The sequence below is a fragment of the Artemia sp. Qi Xiang Cuo genome, chromosome 9 (assembly GCF_049724085.1).
Source record: "Artemia sp. Qi Xiang Cuo chromosome 9, ASM4972408v1, whole genome shotgun sequence".
Lineage (NCBI taxonomy): Eukaryota > Metazoa > Arthropoda > Branchiopoda > Anostraca > Artemiidae > Artemia > Artemia sp. Qi Xiang Cuo.
The window spans coordinates 36,254,273-36,279,239 of record NC_142802.1 but is presented as its reverse complement, the minus strand read 5'-3'; the positions used below and the strand labels follow the sequence as shown (position 1 = coordinate 36,279,239).

General features: G+C 35.7%; 1 protein-coding gene across 5 annotated transcripts in view; it reads right to left on the bottom strand.

Moving 5' to 3' along the window:
* Positions 1 to 1,103: 1,103 nt before the first annotated feature.
* The window catches only part of LOC148948610 (STE20-related kinase adapter protein alpha-like), a 48,470-nt gene continuing 24,606 nt past the window's right edge, over positions 1,104 to 24,967 (bottom strand). For 2 of the 5 annotated variants that reach the window (XM_089094008.1, XM_089094009.1), the window contains exons 4-8: positions 23,695 to 23,924; positions 22,293 to 22,464; positions 14,956 to 15,160; positions 8,467 to 8,733; positions 1,626 to 1,836 (exon numbers count right to left, since the gene is read on the bottom strand). In XM_089094008.1, coding sequence (XP_088950134.1) covers positions 1,760 to 1,836; positions 8,467 to 8,733; positions 14,956 to 15,160; positions 22,293 to 22,464; positions 23,695 to 23,924 — 951 coding nt within the window. In that variant the 3' untranslated portion in view covers positions 1,626 to 1,759. Of the gene's footprint in view, positions 1,269 to 1,623; positions 1,837 to 8,466; positions 8,734 to 14,955; positions 15,161 to 22,292; positions 22,465 to 23,694; positions 23,925 to 24,967 lie in introns of those variants that run through there. The other 3 variants (XM_089094011.1, XM_089094013.1, XM_089094010.1) reach the window with 3 other exon arrangements.

Genomic DNA, 24,967 nt, shown 5'->3' with positions numbered 1-24,967 from the left:
ACTGATTTTGAATGAATCAGAACAGCTAAAATAAAAGCTTGGAAAAAAGCCTGAGGTAATGATGAACAAAAATGAAGCGCAAGCGAGAGCTGCGGATAGAAGACATTTGACAACCAGTACCACAACGAATGCATCAAATCCCAAATGCAATCTGCGGTTAGGAGAGAAACAACAGCAGGAGTGACATCTACTTCCAGAAGAAAATCCTAAAAAATGGATGATTCTTTTATGCTTTAACAGCAAGTAGGAGTTGAATTCACGCCGGACATTCTTGACTGAATTGTTATTGTTTATTTGACACCTCGTGACTTAAAATATATATATATATATATATATATATATATATATATATATATATATATATATATATATATATATATATATATATATATATATATATATATATATATATATATATATATATATATATATATATATATATGTATATGTATATATATATATATATATATATATACATATATATATATATATATATATATATATATATATATATATATATATATATATATATATATATATGTATATATATATATATATATATATATATATATATATATATATATATATATATATATATATATATATATATATATATATATATATATATATATATATATATATATATATATATATATATATATATATATATATATATGTATATATATGTATATATATATTCTCCCTTTAAAGCAGCAGCTGTGTATTTATTTAAAACCTGTTTTTTTTAGAATTATATACCTTTTTAGTATTTTTCCCACGGTGGTTGTATCGAACCTAACCTGAAGCCATTACATCAAGAGCAAGTTCAAATTATCTGCAGTTAGAGGACAAGCGACAACGAAAATCAACAACAAATATATATATATATATATATGTATATATATATATATATATATATATATATATATATATATATATATATATATATATATATATATATATATATATATATATAAGCCTGCCGCGTGCCGATGATGGCATACTGATATTTCTGGCCACAAAAACGACTTAAATAGGTCATAGCTTAAAGAAATAATTAGTATTTATCCCCGGGTGATTGCATCGAACCTGTATATAAAATGTTTGATAAAATGTGAATCTCTTCGAGCCAAAAATTATCAGCAATGAAAAAGATGACGAGGCAAACGCTGTACATGGTTGAGGTCTACTCTTCTCCAATTCGTTGAGTACCATTATCACCATCGTTCTACTTAGATACCTGGTGGTTCTATATTATCTGGTATCTACTGCAAAAAACAAAAAAATCAATAATTATTGTTTAATTATCTTAATTCAGACCCACCAGTTTTTTGTTTTTTTTTGTAAATCATGAGTTTCTACATTTCAAAAATAAAAAGGGTTCTGTGCAAGGAAGCCACGTGGTTATGGAAAAAAGGGAAACTGGTTCTTCTTTGCAGCTGCGAAAAAGGTTTAAAACCAATGTGAGTTTTACTTAGAGTAGTTAAAATAAACTATTAGACCCGAATTTATGAATGTATTAATAGTAGTCCCTCAAAATTCTCGAAACCCCTCCCCCTCCCCTAATGACCTTAGTTTTGGCAAATCCTTGAACAAGAAGAAAAAACAAGTCATAATCTTACTTTTTTTAGTTGGTCGAGCAATAGTAAACGGAAACTTGAAATACAATAAAGCACAACAAATATTTTGATTAAAACATTAAAAAAAACACAAAAAGAAAAAAAAATCACAGCTCTAATCGAGCAATTAAATAGAGCAGTCAATCAAAGTCCCACTCTGGATATTCTGAAATCTGCTCTTCTAAATCGGGAGATGTTGACTCCAGTAATGAGGTATCTGGAAAATGTAAAGGGTTATCAAATATCAGTAATTCAACCAAGCATTATAAATGGGACAGGTTTAAAATAAGTTGGCCATTAACACAGCATACAAGTAAGAGCAAGGATGCACTAAGCTATATATTGCAGAGCTTATTGTTTCATATAAATAATTTTCGCTTTTAATATAAAAAAAAAACTAAAAGAGGACAGAAACAGCAGCAAATCTAAATTTCAAAGAATTTAGTACTAAGCAAAAACATGCTTGATCATCTATGAAAAATATGATGATACTGTATTCTTACTGGTTTGGGAAGCAGTTTAGCACCATACTTTTTTGGCAAAACTCATTCAAAACAAACCATGTTAACAAATGAAGAAAGGAAAAAGATTATGGAATCAAGATAAAAGATTATAAAAATAGTCTTAGATGGCTCAGGAGAAATTGGCAAATTATTTCATAATCTTTTCTTTAAACCTAGAATTTGAAACTAATTTCAAGATAACACTTCCACCATTTTACATCATCGATTTTGGCCAGTTATTTCATCGGAAATTTTTTTAATACGATCAATATTCTGGTGATTAAGTAAAAAAAAAAAAAAAAAAAAATTCGACAGAAGGTAAGGAGCAACACTAAAACTTAAAACTAAAAGAAATTTTTCGTACGTGAAAGGGGCTGCCCCTTCCTCAACCCTCGCTCTTTACGCGAAAATCTTAAAGTTCTTTAAAAAATACATCTCATTCAAACTCAATATTTTGTGACAAAAAGTCAAACTTAGCGTAAATAGCGAGGATTGAGGAAGGGGCAGCCCCCATCTTATACGAAATTATTTCTGATCGTTTTCAATTTTAATGTTGCTCCTTACTTTCAGCTGAATTTTTTTTCTCATTTAATTTCTGAACGTTTTTCAAATCATGCCAGGAAATCAGCTTTCCTCCCCACATTTAATATTTTCCCCAGAAATTTTTCTCCCCTCTTCACGGCAAAAATCCTCCCAAGGAAAATCCCCTCCCCCGCAAAAAATTCCCCCCACGAAAAAAAAATTCCGTATATTTCCCAACAACATATTCTATTTGTATACAGTGAGGAACTTGCGTAACTTATAGCCCGTTCCTCAGGGACCATGGAGGAGGAGGGATTGTCAATCCCAATGGCATATTTATTGGACCTTTCAACTATCTTCAATTAAATAGTTATCTCAAAATTTTGATTGGATATTTTTGGGGAAAAATAGGCGTGAAAGGGATGGCTAGTAGCCCTTCAATCCTTGTGGTCGCTTAAAACGGGCACTAGAACTTTCGACTTCTGTTCAAACGGGCCCTCTCTCGATCTTCTAGGACTACTGGTTCGATATGATCACCCCGGAAAAAAAATAAACACGAATCCGTGATATTTCTTCTGGCAAAAACTACAAAAATTCCACATTTTTGCAGATACGAGCTTGAAAGCTCTGCAGTAGGGTTTAGTGACATGCTTAACCTTAATCGCTTGATTTTTTGGGAATGGTTCCCCCCTTTTTGGAAAATCAGCCGAATCACACTTCTGAGGGGTAACGCTAAACTTACTGATGTTTTATATACTTAAAATCAGCATACAAAGCCAATTCTTTTGATGCGTCTGTTGTTACCAAATTTCGTGTAGCGAACTGTTTGATATTTTTACTAGTTATAGTGTTTTCACTAGTAGTTTTTGGTTATCTCTATAGACTTTTTAGACCAAAAAATCTGTTTTTACTTTTGTAAACATACATTCTATTTAATTTTACTAAAACAGATGCTTTAATAGCCACTTTTAAGTATAAAAAAAAAAAAATACACGGAAAAAAATTTCCTGAGTATTTTAGAAATTGAGCAACTGACTGAATATAGAAACTTAGAAAAATTTCGAAAAAGGATTTGAGAAAGGATTTCGAAAAAAATGTGTAAGTGGGAAAAACCTATTTTGCTGCAGTTCTGGTAAGTTTATTTTCAGCTTTGGTAAGTTTGTGTAAGTGGCCTGAAGAGTGGCATTTACCTGTTCCAACACTATTACTTAAGAAAGGGGATAGTTTTCATCATAATAATTAGCAATTTCACTTATGGAATAGTTTTACCCAAGTTATTTTGTAAGGTGTTAGATTTCAGATTAAAGAGGTGGATTGAAATAGGAATATTTTGGATAAGTTTCAGGCTGGTTTTAGGGAAGGTTATGGGATGACAGATCATATATTTAGTTTGTAGGTTTTAGTTAATAAATATACTAGTACTAGGAAAGGTAGGCTATACACGGTATTTATAAATGTTAAAGGATCTTTTGGTAATGTTTGTAGGCTCCTATTAAGGGAAAGTCTATTAGAGAAAGGTCTTCCAAATCCCGTTTGTGTTAATTTTGGTTCAAATATATAGGTTTACTAAGCTGATTGTGAGAGTTGGTAGGCAGGTTTCAAGGATAGTTAGAGAATATAAAGGTGTTAAACAGGGTTGCATATTGTCTCTGCAATTGTTCGCCCTGTTTACAAATTCAGTAGTAGCTTTTATGGAAGACAAGGAGGGGCCGATTGTGAGTTTAGATATTGTATCCTATGCATGATGTTGTTCCCAGATGATAAGACTTTGGTTGCAGATTCACAAAAGGAACTTCCAGAAATTATTTGATATTTTAGGGGATTATTCGGATAGGAAAAGGTTAGAACTTAATATAGATAAATTAATGAAAAGAAATTTATTCAGTAGCCATATAGAAAGTAGGATTGAAAACGTGAGGTATGTTATAATATGGTATTAAGAAGCAGTTAAGGGATAATTAAAAATATCCAAGTAGTAAAAGAGGTTCTTAGGGCTAAATTTTTAGGTGTTATGCACTATGGATCTGAGGTTCGGGAGTATGCGAAGGGGGATAGGTTAGAAACATTGCAACTAGGATATTTTAAGAGGTAGTTAGGGATAAGAAAGTATACAAATAGTTTGGTAGTTAGAGGTGATTTAGGTTTATTTCTCTAAGAATTCGTAGGCTAGTTAATATGGTTAGGCTTTAGAAGAAAAAAAAAATTAAGGATGCATAGGATGCGGGTGAAAAGAGCGGCTTATTTAGAAATGTTGAAGTGTGGTTCAGATAAGTTCTGGCCAGACCAAGTTAACAGTATATGAGATCAATGTGGATAGTGTGGAGGAATGTTTTAGGGCTTGAGGATATGAGGGGTCAAGTAAGAGCCATTAGTCGAAAGGATTCTACAGTACTAGGCATGGTAGGTCCTGCGTTCGCACTCGGCTTCTCGGGGTATTTATTGTCGGTTGAAGGAGATTGCAGGTGATGTTATATTCTTTAAGATGGATTTAAATAAAAGGGAAATAAAGTTATTAATTGAAATGAGGGCTGATACTTTGCCATTGGGCCAAAGAAAAAAGTTTATTGAGGGTGAAAGGTTAAAGGCCAGTCCGTATTTTTGTCCTATGTGTTGAGGTTCGAGTGAAAGTATACATTACTTGATGTGTAAATGTGATGAACTGAACAATTTTTATCTGCGTTTTATCTCTTAATAGTTTTATCTGTATAATTGGAGGCAAGAAGTGTGCTCTTTGCCCCTCGAACACTGCCAACTTTTCTGCAAAAGGGCAGGCACACTTTTCTTTCACCAATATGCCTAAAATTCATGAGACAAGTATCTGGAGCTAATGTTAAATTAAAATAATGATTTTCCAAGGCGCAATTCACTTGCATGAAAGCATTCAGGTTTGCTTGAAATAAACGAGGCAAGTATCTTGGGCCAAAAGGACAGAGGCTTATGTGATTTCCAGAGGCTTATTAGAAGTTTGAATCCATAAGTCAAACTCCTTTTTGGACTTGTTAATGGACTTAATAAGTCCATTAACTGGACTTATTAGGAGTTTCAGAAACTCATATTCCAGGGATAGGAACTATAAAATTAGGTGATATAGAATTTGTTCACACAGATAGGAAGGATGGGGTGCATAGACCGGGAGTAGGGCTCATGATGAATAATGAAGCTGCTAAGTCTTGTTTAGGGTGAGAAGGTATTAATAATAGAATACTAATCGCTCATTTCATGACTAAAAAGCTCATGGTATCAGCTATAGTACTATATGCCCCTACAGAACCGACTGACGAAGATACTAGGGGCTTAGATAAATTTTACTTACAGTTACAGGAGCAAATAGACAGAGTCCCAGGTAGAAATATGGTGTTTTATTAGGAGATTTTAATGGTCAGGTCGGTAGAAATAGGGATAGATGGTATCCTAGCCTAAGTAAATTTGTTGTAGGTAAAGAAAAAAGAAATGGCTACAGACTGTTGCAATTTTGTTGGTAAAACAATCTAGTTATAACCAATACAATGTTTAGTGGTAAAATGGCCCATAAGTTAACATGGTATTCACGTGATGGTATGACAGCAAACCTTAATGATTATGTTATTGTAAACCAAAGACTGGCAGGATTAATACAAGATGCTAGGGTATACAGGAGTGCTCTTATTGATGTTAAAAGTAAAGATCACCATCTATTAGTGTCTAGGGTTAATTTAAAGCTGAAATTTCCGAACGGTAACTATCTCCCGGGAAATTATGATGTTGGTAGACTCCAGGATGAGGATTTTAGAGAAACTTTCCAGGGAAAGTTGAACACTAAACTGAAGAGTTTAAAATTTGACAATGTGGAGGATGTATGGAATAATTTTAGGAAAACAATTTGTGAAGTTGCTGATGGTGTCTTAGGGAAGAAAGTTAGGACCGAAGCTAGGAATATTAGTGAAAAAGCTTTATGTTTAATAGAGTGGAGAAGGCGCTTGTACAAGAAATTATCTGAGTGATAGATCATATGAAAACCAAAGGAGTGTAAAGAAAGAGGAGAAAGCATTAGAATATGAACTAAGGAGGTGTGAAGTGGAGGCCATGGATAAAATTGCCAAAGACCTAGAAGATGCAACTAAACGGTATAATAGTAAAATATTGTTCTGGTATGTCAATAAATTGAGAGGGAGTAGTCAATCTGGACTCGTCCAAGTTAAAGATAGGAACGGGGTCTCAATTAGTGATAAGGAAAGATTTAAAAAGAGGCGGGCAGAACATTTTGAGAGTGTGCTAAACCGAGATAGTTGCAGGAAAAGATATAGAGGAATATGAAAAAGCTTGTGATACCTTGTCTTGGATATGAAGGAAGATTAGTTTTGTGAGGAAGAATAAGCGACAGTACAAAAAGGATTTGAAATAATTAGGCTCCGGGTGCTGATAGTGTGGTAAATGAGTTTCTTAGATATGGTGGCTCTGAGGTTAGAAATAAGTTACTGAAGATTAATGTGAATTTTGAAAAAGCGGAAGTACCTAGTGATTTTAGGAAAACCTTAATGAAACCACTGTATAAGAAAGGTGATAAGAGTGAGTGTGGTAATTATCAAGGCATTAGTCTGGTAGTCAAGTATTAAGTCTAACTAGTCTGGTATCAAGGCATTAGTCTATTAGTCGGAGAGGCGTAGACAAAATTTAAAGAAAAGAACAGTACGGTCTTAGAAAAAGTAGAGGATGTGTCGACCAAATTTTCACTCTTAGGTTAATAATTGAGAAGTGCCTGAGTTATCAAACACCTGTGGTCCTCAGTTTTATAGATTTTGAGCAAGCGTTCGATTTTGTTAATAGTATAACTTTAGTGAAGGTCTTATACTTGTATGGTATACCTGACTAACACATTAAAGTGATTAGTGCTATGTAAAAGGAGCAGAGGAAAGTGCTATTTAAATTAGTGCTGTGCTTAAGGAGCACAGGAAAGGCAATAAGAGATTACGGAATCAAACGGGGAGGAAAGTATCACTAAGTATCCTAGATGAAAGTGCGAGCAAAATGAATGAACTCTTAGAGGTTTTGCGAGTTCAGGGTACTAGAATAGGTTTGAGAATTAATGTTCAGAAGTCTAAGTCACTAAGGCTAGGAATAAGTGAAGATGAAAATTTAATGTTGGATAATGAAAAGACTGATCAAGTGGACAGCTTCACTTACCTTGGTAGTATTATTAGTAAAGACGGTGGGTGCAGTGAAGATGTCAAAAGTAGAATAGCCAAGGCCCAGGGTTTTTTTCACAGTTGAAAAAAATTTGGAATAATAGGAAGATAAGTCTGCAAACCAAGATTAGAATACTAGAAGCTACAATGATGACAGTGGTCAAATATGACTCTGAAGCATGGGCGCTCCGAAAAGCGGATGAAGATTTTCTGGATGTTTTCCAGAGAAATTACCTACGGATCGTTATGGATATCCGGCTGAATGACCGTATTTTAAACAGTAGGCTGTACGAAAAGTGTGGTTCAATCCCGCTTTCTACGTCTATAATGAGGGAATGGTTGAGATGGTTAGAGCACGTTCTGCGGATGAAGGATGACAGATTGACAAAGATTGTCCACTTCGGCCAACCGTCTAGGGCTAAACGGAAAGCAGGTCGTCCGCGGCTGGGATAGGAGGTGGTCATAAAGAAAGATTTAAAGGAAATGGGAACTTCCTGGGATTGTAAAGAGGGAGGCTTTGAATAGATTGATAGGGAGGAGGAGCGTTTGTAGCTGTGTTCGCTTCAGGCGGTTTGGTGCTGCGGTGAGTTGTTAGAAGTAGTAATAGTAGGACGCAAAATATGAAAACAATGGTAATGTAGGAAATAAAAAATATCTTACCGTTTTCATGAGTAAGAGAAACGAGGGGTTGCACTAAAGACAGGGCCTCCTTGAAGGAATTCATATGCTTCCTATTCACATTAAAAAAAGAGTGTTTCTTCAGCTGAGAAGCAGTTGGTCTAACAATTATGTCTCTTTGTACACAAACAGCAACAAATTCGTGAAAATCGTCACTAAAGGTCCGTTTTGCAGCAGATTGCTCTCTACTTTGACACTGACCTGCTAGTGGTTGCATACTTTCAAATACACCAGAATCTGCTGGCACGGCTAAAAGAAACCAAAAGAACTAAAAGTATTTCGTCGGATTATAGTTGTGTCCATTAGAATAAAATTCGCAATACAATTCTCGATTTCGAGTCATGAAAAAAAAATTCAAGGTTTCCAAAAGTCTCGTCACTCATGTTCGTTTTAACACCTGAAGAGCCTGAGATAGACCAATTATATGGTGATCTTCTCTGCGCTTTTACTCACAGGTCTCAGGTATGATCTCTTTAATATTATGTTGTTTGGCAGTTTTTTTTTTTTTTTTTTTTTTCTTGTATTATATAATTTTTTATCCCCCTTGTATCCCTGACCATGGAGTCTTACTAGGGGGAATATGAGTATCGTGATTCCAAAATGTATTTATTGGTGGATTCTGAATAAACTTTGAACTCTGAAACTCTAAACATATTGTAGCCAACGCATTTGATAGGAGGAGATTTGAGATGTGCGAAGAAGATAATAACACTAACACAAAAAATTAACACTGAAACAACTATGTTTTACAGTCTTTGATTAAACAGTCAATTGGAGGAAAAACTTAAGACTTTTTTTTAGAGCCCTTCATGTGTTATAAATATATAAAATATGTTTCAGTTGATGTCTGACTGATCTATTTTTTCCCTTGGTTCCATTAGTTTTCAGCGTTCTTCTGTGAATTTTTCATGATATTTATAATCATGACGTAAAACTAAACATATACAACCTTTTCTAATACACTCTGGGGCGATTTGAATTAAAGTCTAAGCTTGTTTGAAATATATATATATATATGTACATATATATATATATATATATATATATATATATATATATATATATATATATATATATATATATATATATATATATATATATATATATACATATATATATATGTATATATATGTATATATATATATATATATATATATATATATATATATATATATATATATATATATATATATATATATATATATATATATATATATATATAATATAATATATATATATATATATATATATATATATATATATATATATATATATATATATATATATATTTCAATGCTATTATGGATGAGTTTGCTTCCTTGTTGTTATCCTAAAAAAGTGTCTAAATTATTTTGAAGTTTATTTCATATTTTTGTTTACCCTACAATGATAGATTATCTGCTTAGTAGTGTTTGTAAAAACTTGAAAAATTGGAATAGGGTTTTTCTTTAGGTCTTCTTACCATAGCCATCTTTTTCTTGAGTAAATTGGCGTGCCATCTATAGTATCATTTATAATTAAATTTTACCAATAAGCGAGCAGAAGAGGGGAGTTTCTTGTCCCAAGGGCCGTTGAACCTGCCGGGAGTGTTACTCCCTTAAACTGCGGGGATCAGGTAGCAAGAAACTACGCTTCCTTCGCTTATTAGCACGCCCACGGACTGATTTTTGGACTATTCTTTGGCATCCGATTGCAATGTCGGAGAAAAGCGATAAAGGTGAAAAGCTTATTATCAATCCGGTACTGAACTTTTTAACACGTGTCATGAATGATGGACTGAAAATAGAAGTGATCACGGCAACTGCCCTGAGTTTTTTCACTCTTGAGCAAATTATTGAAGCTAAAGCTGTACTGCATGAGGAGCTAAAAGTCGAGACCCGGCTGATTAAGCATAGTAAGAAGGAGGATGAGAACGTAATAGATATGTGCAGATGGTTTAACCAAGCTGTAACTCGCGATAAAAAGTTGATTCCTACCTTTGTGATCCTAACGCCATGCTCTGTTCCTACTGTCGGGGAATCCACCTCAGCGACAGCTATCTGTCGGCTCAACGAAATCAAGCGTAAGGTCGATGGACTATACGAAATGGCACAAAATTGGCCACTGACTTGGAAACCGAGCGAACCCGCGGAGGAGCCCCCCCTCCGGCCCAGTTACGCTGTTGTCCTCAAAAACTTACCTGACAGCTTAAATACACCTAGTGCGCGAAAGGAATTTATTGACAAGGTCAGTCTGAACAGCGAGGAAATTAGTGAGCTTCGTAAACTGAAGGGTGACTGGAGACTAGTGGTGAAATCTAAGAAAACTGCTGATACAATTGCCTCAACACTGAAAAGTGATAAATGTGGTGTTACTGCGTCCGTACACTCACCGAGCTATATTGGTGTGCTCAAGCGCGTCCCTGAAGACCTGAATGAGCAGTCATTGCTCGAACTTATCCCCCGTGCTACAAAAGTTATGCACTGTGGATCCTCTCGTGCGTTCAAAGTTTATTTTGAGTCACGACACGAGCTCGAAATCTTCGTCCGCAACTCCATTAAAGTGCACTACGAAAAACTACCCGCCGAAGTATTCGTGTTCACTCCAAGACGATGCTACTCGTGTCATACAGTCGGTCATTTAGCATCCGAGTGCACCAATCAGCCCAAATGTTCCAGATGTGGATCCGTAGAACATAAATCTGATCGTCTCAATCCCTGTAAACAACCGCTTTTTTGCATAAGCTGCACCACTAGTGGACATTCTTGCTACAGCGTCCGTTGCTCGGCAAATAAACCTGCAAACGCAGACTCAAAAGCTAATAGGCTTGCCCGTGCTACTCAATGAACCTTTTATCTTGGAATATGAATGGGAATTTCGCAGAAAGGCACCCAATAGTTTGTGAAATGCTAAAAAGCAATCAAATTGTGTGTATCCAAGAGCACTTTGCTCTTCCTATTTCTGTAGGTCAACTGGAAATTTTCCGTGCTAATAACATGTATGTTGTTCCTGCTGTCAGAAAAAAGGACCAAGGAAGGCCCTCCGGGGGTCTCGTGACGTATATTAGAAACGATGTTGAATCAAAGTTGTTTTTTTCAACGCAAAACATTCTAGCGGTTCAACTGTGTAATTTTGTTGTTGTGGATGTATACATGCCAACCGACTATCGTGATGACGCATCTCATTCCGAATTTGCGCAAAGTTTACGTAAATTAGCTGAATGTCTTAGCAAAATCCGATTAGAAAGATTGCCTTGTGTAATATTAGGTGATTTTAACTGTCCTATGAGTGCTGAATTTACTGAAACTAACGCGCTTTTTACTGGTGATCGTGAAAGTATGGTACATGGTCTCCTAGATGATACATTTACCATTTTAGAAAAAAACCAAGATTTTACATACATACACAACACAGGAAGTACTTCTAATTTAGACCATGTTATTTGCTGTAAAGACCTACTCCCTACTTCAGTACGGGTGTCTGGCACTACTTTTACTTCTGACCATTTTTCAATAGAACTGCAAATCACACCTCCCGCTACACAATCTGAGCATCCACACCAAAATAACGCAGCAAAAACTACAAAAAAATGGACACAAATACGGGATTGGAATAATGTTAATACGTCGGTTTACACTCAAGTTTCGGATGAAATTTTAGCTAAAATTAAAATCCCATTTAACCTTCTGATCCAGTCACGACGAATTGAACCGAATGAGGCCCGACTTGAACTTGATATATATGCCGCCCAAATTACACACGCTCTTCGCTCAGCTGAGGAAGCTGCTGTTCCCATAAAGAAAATTAAGACCGGTACGCAAGTTTCAGGTTGGTCGCAAAATGCTGGCCTAGTTAATGCATGCAACCAGGCAAAATTTTGGCTTTCTGTTTGGAAGGAGTGTGGACGGCCGAGAATTGGGGTTGTGAATGCCGTTAGACTCCTTACAAAAAGAAAGTTTGGAAAAGAATTGGCTCTCCACCGGTCTAATGTAATTGCTAAGTCTTCTGAAGATGCTCTACGAAATCCTGACCTTATATGGAAGACTCTTTCCGAAAGAAAGCCGAATTTTGCTGCATCTTCAATTTCCCTTGAATCTTGGAGAACTTATTACGAACAAGAGTTTAAATCCCCCTGTCCGACTCTTAGCGCAAAATACAAGGCAGAGCTGCATAATTTCCTATCAAGCACCGACCGTTCTAACGTTACTGTGTCGGTATCCGAGGTTCAGAACGTGCTCCGTCGCATTAAAAAGAAAAAGTCACGTGGTGCTGATGGAATTTCTGCTCTTCATTTAAAAAACCCATCTTCAATACTCATTCAGCACCTTGCCCTGCTTTTTCAGATGATTTTTGTGCAAGATGTGGTTCCCAGTAATTTTTGCATAGGGTCCCTTACCCCTTTGCCAAAAAAGGGGAAACCCCTGGAAGAATGTACGTCTTTTCGACCCATTACGATATCAACAACTTTTTGCAAAATTTTTGAGCTACTTATAATTAAAGAAATAAATGAGAAATGTTACGCACCACCCTCCCAATTTGGCTTTCAAGCTGGTCTTGGTTGTGGCCATGCGCTAAGCGTCGTGGCTTCTGTCCTTATTGACGCTGAAAGCTCAGGCGAGTCGGTCGCGATCGGTATTCATGATGTCAAGCGTGCGTTTGATTCCCTTATCCACGACCAAATTATTCTAGAAATGGGAAAGAGGCGTCCAACGAGATGTCATAATGCCATTAAAGGACATGTATGAAAACCTCCAGGCACAAATAAAAGTTGTTTCGCCCGAGAAGAATATAAGGGAAATTTACCCAACCGTCCCAGTACGAAAAGGCGCCCGGCAAGGTGCTCCTACTTCTGCCCCGGCTTTTAATAACAGTGTTCTTCCAGCACAGGAAAATTACCAAATAACGTGTGTTCTGGATGGTGTTGACCTTTCTCTTTTTTGTTATGCTGACGATATTTTAAATATGAGCCGGAATATTGGTGGCATCGAATGCAATTTTGCTATTTTTCAAAAGCAATATGCTGCGATAGGCCTAGAATTTAACGCTGCAAAATCAGAGGTATTACTGTTTAATTGGCCCGAAAACCAAGTCCCGCCTACCATAGACCTTGGACAGACAAGTATTAAGCCAGCAGATCACATCATTTATCTTGGACTACCGATTGGTAAAACGCTGAGACACACACGACAGCTATTAATTCAACATCTCGAAAAGCGTACCGGTTTTGCATACAGCAGATTGGTTGCAACGAAGTTCAGCTTCAACCGGTTTATCCTTGCTCGGCTGTATACTGCAATAGCATTGCCCCATTTTTTATACCTGACCCCTTTTTGGCGAACATTTCCATGCACCACTAAACAGAAACTTCGAGCAATATTTTTTAAATATGCTAAGTACCTTTTAAGACTCCCCCCTGGACACGTAACACATACCTCATTAATAGGTATAAACTGGCAGATCCCACTCTCATAATTGAAAATCAGATTTCCCGTTTTAACAGTAAAATTGGTAACCACCCCTGGCATAGTTTACTCAAGCAGTAGGCAAGTGTAGAATTGTTTCTTATTTCTTGTCAGTTTAGTGTTTTTCTCGTTTGTATCCGTTGATGTATTATTTGTCCCCTTTTTTTCTTTTTTTTCTTTTTTCTTTTTTATTTTTCTTTATCTTTATTGTACTCTGTCTTGTGTTTTTGTAACGACGGGTTATAAATAAATAATAACAATAATAATAATATATATATATATATATATATATATATATATATATATATATATATATATATATATATATATATATATATATATATATATATATATATATATATATATATATAAATCAAACCTGGCAGGATTTCAATTCACCTCATTTTGTGGGGAAAAAACGCTAACTTCTCTTTTTTGATTATAGACAGAATAAAAATAAACTTTATTTAACAAAATAAAAGTACACCTCTAATATAATTAGAAAGCTATTCTTTTTTCTTTTCTATTTTTGAGAGGGGAGGGGGATAATGATTTAGATACAAACCATGATTGTTTAGTAAAGTAGTAAAGTTTAGTAAAGTAAAGTAGTAAACTAAATAAAAGTAGTCCTTTTATTTAGTTATATATAACGAGACTAAAAAAGTGGTCAGATATTTTCTAGTTCTCAGTCCGGCGCAAGACCTTTTCCTCTTTCTTTTTTTTGTCGGAAATCTTAAGAACATCATTGCAAAAATAAGTACATAAAATAAAAAGGACATTTTTTGAACCCAGCATTGAAAATATGTATGAAAAAAATTCTAAAATAATTCAACTTTATATAAGAATCGAGTATTCTGCAAAAATTGTGGATGATGGAGAACTTGAGATTCTATTTTTGATTAATCCAAACATTATATGTGGATTATATTATATACCTCTTGACCCAGAGATAAAAGTCTATTTTCTGACTCTGTGCAGCTGCTACTATACATTGAAAAAAGAATTAAGTTAGATATATACAATAATTTACCATGATGCGTTGTTGTCTCGAGTTCATATGTGAATTGAGCCGTAGTTGTACTATCATGGAGTCTTGGATTGAACGTACCCGTCAGTTTCATAAGCAAGAGCTCCGTGAATGCCACACCAGAAAATGGAGGATTCCCATTGGCTAGCTCACATGCTAGAATTCCCACACTGTATATGTCAGACTTTTTGCAATACCCTTGAAGATTCTGCAAAGTTTATCCTTATATTAGAAAGAACAAATTAAAAATTAAAGGCAAGAAACTACTGATTTTGGTTGTGCATTGGTGGAAAGTGTTACAGGTCAATATTTTATAAACCATTTATTAGACAGACGAAACTATCGTTACAGCGTCAATTGATCATAGGGTGAAGCAAAATAGCAGGACTGGTCGGAGGCACAAATGCCAATTTGAGCATGTACATTTTGTAAATTTTGGCTGGGATATCTCTATCTACAGTTCAAAGCTTTCAAGCCTGAGAGGAAATCAGTGCAGGAATCAAACAAAACGAGCGGGTTAAAAATTCATTAAACAAAATAAAGTCATGAATAACTTGTATTTAGTTAGTAACTCTAGTCTAATTCTGAAACTAGTAGGAAGAAAACATCTCTCGTTCAGGGGGGTAGCAGAGGAGAACTCCGATTTTTCAAATGGTGCCAACTTAGAATTCTAAAAAATAAAGAAGAGCATTTGGTCTAAACTCTATATTTGGAAAATACTTCCAAACAAACTAATCAAACAGTTCGGTTTAACGATTTATAAGTAAACACGACTCGGCCCAATAGTAACCGAAACCCTAAAAAACAGAATTTGGATAACAATGGACACAACAAAAGAACTGTCTTTTTATGCTGATTAAACAAAAAAAAAGTTTTTTTAACTGAAAGTAAGGAGCAACGTTGAAACTTAAAACGAACAAAAATTATTACGTCTATGAAAGGGGCTGTCCCCTCCTCAGCGCCTCGCTCTTTACGCTCAAGTTTTTATTGGTTAAAAAATAGAGTTGTGGAAGTCAGACTGTAGTGTAAAGAGCGAGGCGTTGAGGAGGGGACAGCCCTTTCATATACGGAACAATTTCTGTTCGTTTTAAGTTTTAACGTCGCTCCTTACTTTCAGTTGAAAAAACTTGTCTTGTTTTATTTAATTTTTGAATGCTTTTGAATAAATGCAGGTTTTGATTTTGGCTCACCGTACATGAATAATCAAGACCAAATTTGCATATTAATTTTACTTTTATTTGGTTAAATGGCTTTCTCGAGCGTTGTTTAATTTTATTTACGAACGTTTTAATTAGTAATAAATTACGAATTAACTTACGTAACGAATTTCTATATTCATATATATTTAATACGTATATTAGGGGGTTCGCCCCCTAGTCAATACCCCGCTCTTTACGCTAAAGTTCGAATTTCGTTGCAATTCTTTAAAAATGACCCCTTAATCACAAAGGCCGTTAATTAAAATAAATAGCTTTCATAAAAGCACTAAACAATCTTTGGCTTAAAGAGCGAAGCATTGACTAGGGGGCGAACCCAATCATATACGTAGTATTTTCTGTTCGTTTTAAGTTTTGATGTTACTCCTTACGTTCAGTTGAAAAACTTGTTTTTTTTTTATTTCTGGTCTTTTTTTTTAATAATGCTGGGAAATCCTGCGCCCCCTTCATAACAATGTCCCTTCCCACATGAAAACTTCCTCTATGTAAAGATCCTCCCACATAACAGTTTCGGTTACTATTGAGCCGGGTCGCTCCTTACTTACAATTCGTTACCACGAACTGTTTGATTCCAAATATATAAGGTTTCTTAAGTTTAGTGTTACCCATCAAAGGTACGGGCCTGAGAAAATGTGTCTGATTTTCAAAAAAAGGGGGGGGGAAAACACCCCCAAAAAGTCAAGTGTTCTTAATTAAAATCATACCATCCGATTGAGCATATCAGAGAGCCCTGTTATAGAGGTTTCAACCTCCTATCCACAAAATGTGAAATTTTGTTGTTTTTTGTTTTTTTTTGTCAGAAGAAAGATCATGGATGAGTGTTTATATGTTGATGTTGTTTTTTTTTTCCCGGGGGTAATCATATCAAACCCAATAATTCCAGACGATCGGGAGAGAGCTCATTGGACGGAAATAAAAAGTTCTAGAGCCCTTTTAAGTGACCAAAAAGATTGGAGGGCAACTAGCCCCCGCCCCACGCCCCTTTAAAGACATCCGGTCAAATTTTGATTTAGCCATTTGATTCAAAATAGTTGAAAGGTCCAATAATTACCCCTGTGAGGATGACATGACCTCCCATAGTCCCTGGGAAAAGGTCTATAAGTTACGTAATTTACCCTTTGTTCACATGTAGTGTTTGTTAATGGGAAACATACGGAATTTTCTGCAGGACGGGGGAGATTTTCCCCGGCGAGATTGTTCTGTCGGGGGAAGATTTTCCAGGGGATATTTTACACAGATGAGAAGAAAACGGGATTTCCTGGCATGATTTGAAAAACGGTCAGAAATTAAAAATAAAAAAACAGATTCTTTCAACTGAAAGTAAGGATCAACATTAAAAATTAAAACGAACAAGAAATTATTCCGTATATGAGGGGGGCTGCAGCTTCCTCAACCTTCACTCTGCGCTAAAGCTTTACTTTTTGTCACAATTCTTTAAGAGAGACTACTCAAACACAAGGGTGGTTGAATTAGAATTAGAAGTATTTTTAAAGAACTTTAGGTCTTTAGCATAGAGAGCGAGGATTGAGGAGGGGGCAGCCTCTCTCATTTACCGAATAATTTCTGTTCGTTTTTAGTCTTAATGTTTGTCCTCATTCCAGTAGAAAAAACTACTTTTTGGTTCATTTAATAAGGAATAAGGGCTGAAATAAAACCATCAAAGCCCTATCATAGGCAGCGCAATAGCGCTGCCTAAGCAAAGAACGATGTTGGCACAATGTATTTTTTTTTTTAATGACCAGGGTACTTCGTATCGAAGGAGTTGTCGTAGAAACTTCCAAAAGGGCCCAGTTGATTGAAAATTGGAATGGCCAATGCCCTTTTTAATAGTCGGAAGTGATTGGAAGGTAACTAAGACCCCTTCCACGCCCACCATTTCCCCAAACACATCCAATCAAAATTTTGAGATAGCCATTTTGTTCAGCGTAGTTGATTTCCTGATAGAAATTATGTTTTTTTGAGGAGGATAATTCCCCACAGCCCTAAGGACACGGGTTATAAGTTATACCCTGGGGGCATATAAGGTTTCTACAGAAAGCTTTGTCGTAGGAATTTCAAAAAGGGCTCATTCGATTGAAAATTCATAGGGCTAGTGCCCTTTTTAATAGTAAAAAGTGATTGGAGGGCAACTAAACCCCCTCTCACTCCCACCTTTTTACCCAAACCCATCAAATCAAAATTTTGAGATAGCTATTTTTTTCAACGTAGTTGAACGTTCTGGACACTAGGTCTTTGTGGATGACAGCCCCCCCCCACAGTCCTCAGGTCAAGGGTTGTACGTGACACCCTGTGACATACAAGGTTTTTATAGAAAGCTTTGTCGTAAAAACTTAAAACGGGGCTCATTTGATTGGAAATTGAAATGGCTAGTGCCCTTTTTAATAGTCGACAGCGATTGGAAGGCAACTAACGCCCCTTCCACGCCCACCATTTATCCAATTAAAATTTTGAGATAGCCACTTTGTACATCGTAGTCGATTTCCACATAGAAATTATGTTTTTAAGGAGGATACTCCCCCCCCCCCCCCCAGCCCTCAGGGCAAGGGTTGTAAGTTATGCCCTGGGGCTAGTGCCCTTTTTAATAGTCGAAATGATTGGAGGGCAACTAAGCCCCCTCTCACGCCCACCTTTTCCCCAAACACATCCAATCAAAATTTTGAGATAACTATTTTGTTCAACGTAGTTGAAAGTTCTGGAAATTTGGTCTTTGAGGATGACAACCCCCCCCCCGCCCCCCACAGCCCTCAGGGCAAGGGTTGTAAGTTATGCCCTGGGGGGCATATGAGGTTTTTATAGAAAGCGTTGTCATAGAAACATTAAAAAGGGCTCATTCGATTGGGAATTGAAATGGCTAGTGTCCTTTTTAATAGTCGAAAGCGATTGGAAGGCAGCTAACACCCCATGCATGCCCACCATTTCCCCAAACACATCCAATCAAAATTTTGAGATATCCATTTGATTCAACGCATTTGAAAGTTCTGGAAATTATATCTTTGAGCAAGACACTCCCCCCACAGTCTTCAGGGCAAGGTTTATAAGTTACGCCCTAGGGGCATATAAGGTTTTTATTGAAAGCTTTGTCTTCGGAACTTGGAAAAGGGCTCATTCGATTGGAAATCGAAAGGGCTAGTGCTTTTTTTAATAGTCGAAAGTGATTGGAGGGCAGCTAACCCCCTTCTCACCCCCAACATTTCCCCAAACACACACAATCAAAATTTTGAGATAGCCATTTTGTTCAACCTAGTTGAAAGTTCAAGAAATTAGGTCTTTGAGGATGACAACAACCCCAAACCCCTCAGGGCAAGGGTTGTAAGTTATGCACTGGGGGCATATAAGGTTTTTTTAGAAAGTGTTTACGTAGAAACTTCAAAAAAGGCTCATTTGACTGGAAATTCATAGGGCTAGTGTCCTTTTAAGGAGTTGAAAGGGATATGAGGGCAACTAACCCCCCTCTCACACCCACCATTTTTCCAAACACATCTAATTAAAATTTTGATATAGACATTTTGTTCAACTTAGTTGAAATGTCCAGAAATCATGTCTTTGAGGATGAAACTCCCCCTACAGCACTCAGGACAAGGTTTTTAAATTATGCCCAGGGGGCATATAAGGATTTCTATAGAAAGCGTTTTCGTAAAACTTCAAAAAGGGCTCACTCGATTGGAAATTGAAAGGGCTAGTGCCTTTTTTAATAGTTAAAAGTAAGTGGAGGACAACAAACCACCCTCTTACGCCCACCCTTTCCCCAAACCCATGCAGTCAAAATTTTGAGATATCCATTTTGTCCAACGTAGTTAAAAGTTCAACGAATTAGGTCTTTTAGGATGATAGCCCCCTCAGAGCCCTCAGGGCCAGGGTTGTAAGTTATACTCTGTGAGCATATAAGGTTTTTATAGAAAGTGTTGTCGTAGAAACTTAAAAAAAAAACACATTTGAGTGGAAATTGAAAGAGCTAGTGCCCTTTTTAATAGTCGAAAGGGATTGGAGAGCAACTAACCTCCCTCTCACGCAAATACATCCAATTAAAATTTTGAGATAGGAATTTTCTTCAACGAAGTTGAAAGTTCTGGAAATTATGATTTTTAGGATGACACCCCCCCCCCCCCCCCAAACCCCACAGGACAAGGGTTGTAAGTTATGCCCTGGGGGAATATAAGGTTTTTATGGAGAGCGTTGTCATAGAAACTTCAAAAACTTCAAATACCTAGTGCCCTTTTCAGAAGTCAAAAGTTATTGGAGGAAAGCTAGCACCCCTCCCATCCCCACCTTTCCCCCAATAACATCCAATAAAAATTTTGAGATAGGCATTTTGTTCAACGTAGTTGAAAAGTCCGGAAATTATGTCTCTGAGGATGACACTCCCCCCATAGCCCTCAGCGCTGTGGTACAAATTATATTCTGGCTTTTAGAAAGCATAGGGTTTAGAACCCTACTCAGATTAATTTCTGCTCGTTTTGGGTTTGACTTATTTTAATTTCTGTTTGTTTTGGGTTTCATTTATTTATTGATACTGATTAGTGGCAACTTGGTAGATTATCTGATTCTATTTTCGTTCATTTTTGGATTAATGGAGTTCTTTACATTTTTTTGAAAAACTTATTTTGTGCAAAAAGTGATTTTTTAAATAAAACATACTTCTTTTTTCTTGTAAATCGATATGTCCAAAATCTTAGAAAATGGGATTTTGAAATTCTGAAATTACTTTCTTTTATCTGAATACATGCAGCATTTTATAGCATTTTTTGTTGGAAATCTTAAATCGCCTCTCCAACAGAACATCTGCACCCTCAGTGAGTCCAATTAATTTTTTTGCCCTCAAAAAAGATAAATATCAAAAAGAAAATTTTGTTAGTCAAGAAATAGTGCTGATATTGTAACATGTAACATGAAACTGCAACATGGAATACTGCCGAGACATTAATTTATACCGCTTTACAATGCAGGCTTTGTATATGATGGGCCCACAAGTTTTAATCACAGAAATAGAGGAGTATTAATGACTTTGTTAAGTGAGTGGTGGGAGCTAAAAATAAAACAAAACGTATATTTAAGCCTATATTCATCAAAACTTTCAGGGAAGATTTATCGAAACAATCTGGGGAGAGTGTAAACGACCCCTCTCCACTATTTTTTAGTCTAAATATAAATAAATATACAGTGGCTTCTAAGGCTGCATAAATCCTCAACGAAAAACTGTCAATCCTTTCAATTAGATAAAGACTAGATATACAGGAGATTTTCAAGGAGGTAAAAATAAAATTTTGAATGAGACAGACTACGCAATAAAAAGTTCATGAAGTTCTACTACAGCACCTACATGCAATAATATTAGGTCATTCAGTTAGTAATCACTTAGTGTAGTTTCTTCTGCCCAAACTCCGGCTCCACCTATTCCTATTTCAAGTTATGTCCTACATCTTTTCATTAAATATTTCATGAAAGCCCCAACATTTTATAAAGAAACCTTCAAACTTACCTGATTTACTTAAATTTGGTTCACACATACTCAAATATGCTAAAAAAAAAAAAAAATCTATTCTATTTTCTGATTTCTTCTCGGTTAAAAAATAACATTTTAGTATTAGGATCTGCATTCCTTTTAAATGCAGCATCTCGCAAGATACTGCATCATACCTTAGAGATTAGAGGGTAGAAAATAATTATAGCTTTGACAGAATAGCTGAATTAAAAAATTCTCGGTTAAAAAATAACATTTTAGTATTAGGATCTGCATTCCTTTTAAATGCAGCATCTCGCAAGATACTGCATCATACCTTAGAGATTAGAGGGTAGAAAATAATTATAGCTTTTACAGAATAGCTGAATTAAAGCTCAATAAACCATAATTTTGAAATTCTAGGTTTCATGCAGGCCTTCGGTTAAATACCCACAGCACACAAATTCGTGGATACATTAGTAAATCTCCTACCGCAAGCAGAGAAAATAACAAATTGGTTTATTGGTCATTTTTCTGACGTAGGCTATCATCAGACTAAGTGACCAATCTTGGCGGCGGGAGATTATTGTAATATTGGGGGGAAGTTACTGTATTTTTTGCGCACTTTACTTTCAACCCTTTTAATTCGTATCTGGTTTACACTTTAAAAGTAGAAACAAACTCACTTGAGCTAAAACCTCCGGACTCAACCAAGGAAAGCTGCACTTGGCCATACGGGGTAATTCGTAGGCTTTGACTCGCATTTCACCCCCTCTGATACAATTAAATGCGTCGCCAAGTCCTGTCAATATCACTTTCCCGTTTCCTGAGATCAAAAGATGGCTGGCTTTCAAGCTCCTGTAAATAAAATAACAATTAAAAAGTTCAATCAGAGAAATGACTGATCAAAACCGAATAGACAAAAACAAATTTATGACGCGAATTCACTGACTGCAATATCCTAATATCCTATTCCTACCGTAAACCCATTCCTATTTTATCCCTCACTAATGTTCACGAAAATTAAGTTCAAGAGTAGGTTCTTTGCCTACTAAATATTTAAATATATAAATAGTGATCTTTGAACCACGGAACACCCACCATGTATATAATGACTGTAAATTACCACGGGTAGAATTTGGAAGGTCTTTTTTTGTCCCAGTCATTCGTTTGCTTAAATTACAACCACGTAAAATTCGACCCCCCCCCCCCCCTCAGGCATCCTGAGCTGAAAGTTCAAAAATTTGATGATGTCGAAGATACTTGAACTCGAAAAGGCACAAATTGACTCTTTTTATTTTTTGTATGTTATTTCCCCTCCGGGGCACAAAAAACTTACAGTATACTCCTTCATTTGTATCTATTTCCTTCTTCAATCCTCAATATTTTTTTGCGTAATATTCATCTTCTACTATTTTTTCTTTCTCTTTAGCGATGGTCTTCCTGTATGCATTAGATGAACGATGTCCTCCTATGTATATATGTTACAGGCATGAACTATGTTTATTTAATGAACAGATTTTTGCCCATGAAACAAGTGGGAAACGCTATACAAAATTTCCATCAATGGATTTGGAATAGTAAAATAACTAGCAAGCATAGCTTGCACGTTTTGCCAGAAAACGACAAGCCTAAGAGGTTTAATTAAGTATATAACCTGTGACATTAACTATAACTGTTATTGGCCCCTCAAGGCCAACACACTTTAGGCTACCTTTAATAAAAAAAAAAGAAAAAAGCCTTTGATCAATTACAGTTTGAAGATGCAAAGTTATATTAAGAGAGATACAAAGTCAAATGTTGAGTCCAAATAAATCAAAACGGATACATCTAGAGGTTTCGAATGCTTCACCAATCAATACATCGTGATCGAAAGTAAACACTAGTCAGCAAATGACATATACTTTTATTTTATATGGTTAAAAATATCACATTTATCTTTTTTTTCTCTTCCTTTTTATTTTTATTCCTTTGTATTTCCCGTTTTGTCTTTCATTTTTTTAGAGTTGCTCGAAAACTCATTTCCTGAAAAGAATTATAGCTTTTCGATAGAGGTGATTAATAAAAAAGGGCATCAAAGAAGCTTACCTATGAATATACCCCCTTGAGTGTAAATATTCTAATGCCGATAATACATCTGACAAAACAGCAGCACACATAGATTCGGAAAATCCATACTGAAATCTTGCACTAAGTAAATCCTTAACTGACCCGTATACCACCAAAGGAAGAACAACCATAAGCTCAGAACCACGAACAAAACTGCCAAAACATTGCAATAAATTCGGGTGCGAAAATTGTCGCATTAAAAGCACCTCCTATAAAGTAAATAAATAAATTAAATGAAAATAGCAGCTACAATTGAATTAATTACGTTCTTCCTTATTCTTGTTTTTGAATCAAAATATTAATATTAAGTTCTTTTTCATGTTAATAATAAAACCACGATCGACTGAGGTAGCGTTTCTATCCCCTCCGCCAAAAAAAAGACAGAATTTCTAAGCCCAAGAGTCTGGAGGAAATTCCGTATACTGAGGCTACCTCTTACTTATGGGGTTTTACAACACTTAGTATAAGGGGTGATGAAGTGTACTTAAAAACAACAACAAAAAGCACAAAAATATACTGCAAGTGACTTGATATTATGGCTTTTTTTCCCAGAACTGAATTAAATTCTCAGACTTATTATTTGTCTTTGCTTTCATTTCCAAGATATTGTTTTTTACATGTATTGTTTTACGGCTCGCTAGTCTCTGTCAATTACCTTTGCTGCTGACACAATTCAGAGGGCCCAGGGACGTCAAAGCTATACCTGTTTTTTGGACTTTCTATTCGTTTTAGGTCTGACTTGATTATTCATAGTAATTTATATTTGCTTTGGGTCTCATTTATTAATTTATAGTGATTTTTCTTCGTTTTACACTTGAATTATCATTTAACTTTATTTCATCATCTTCGACAAGATGCTCTGAAGGTTCCAACGTAACACCCCTAGCTGTTCGTGGGAAGTTGAATATACATCCTTTTGACATTCTGGATATACATAGTACCTACTAATTTAGTTTAATACCCCCCTCAACTTCCCCTGAAAAATACAATTTAATAGGGTACCCTATTCTGTTACTGGGACACTGAATCTACGCCATTTAAAAAAAAACTAAATGCACTTAAACCCTTTTTATTTAGTTTAATAGTAGTAGTGGCAGTAGCAACTGCCGATCCCTGAGAGTTTCAACTTAATACCCTTAACAGTTCCTGGGATATTGATGATCCGTCTTTTTGACAACCTGCAAGCACTTTGTAAGAACAAAAAACCGTGTAAGTTTCAACTTAATACTTTAACCCGTTCCAAATATACTGC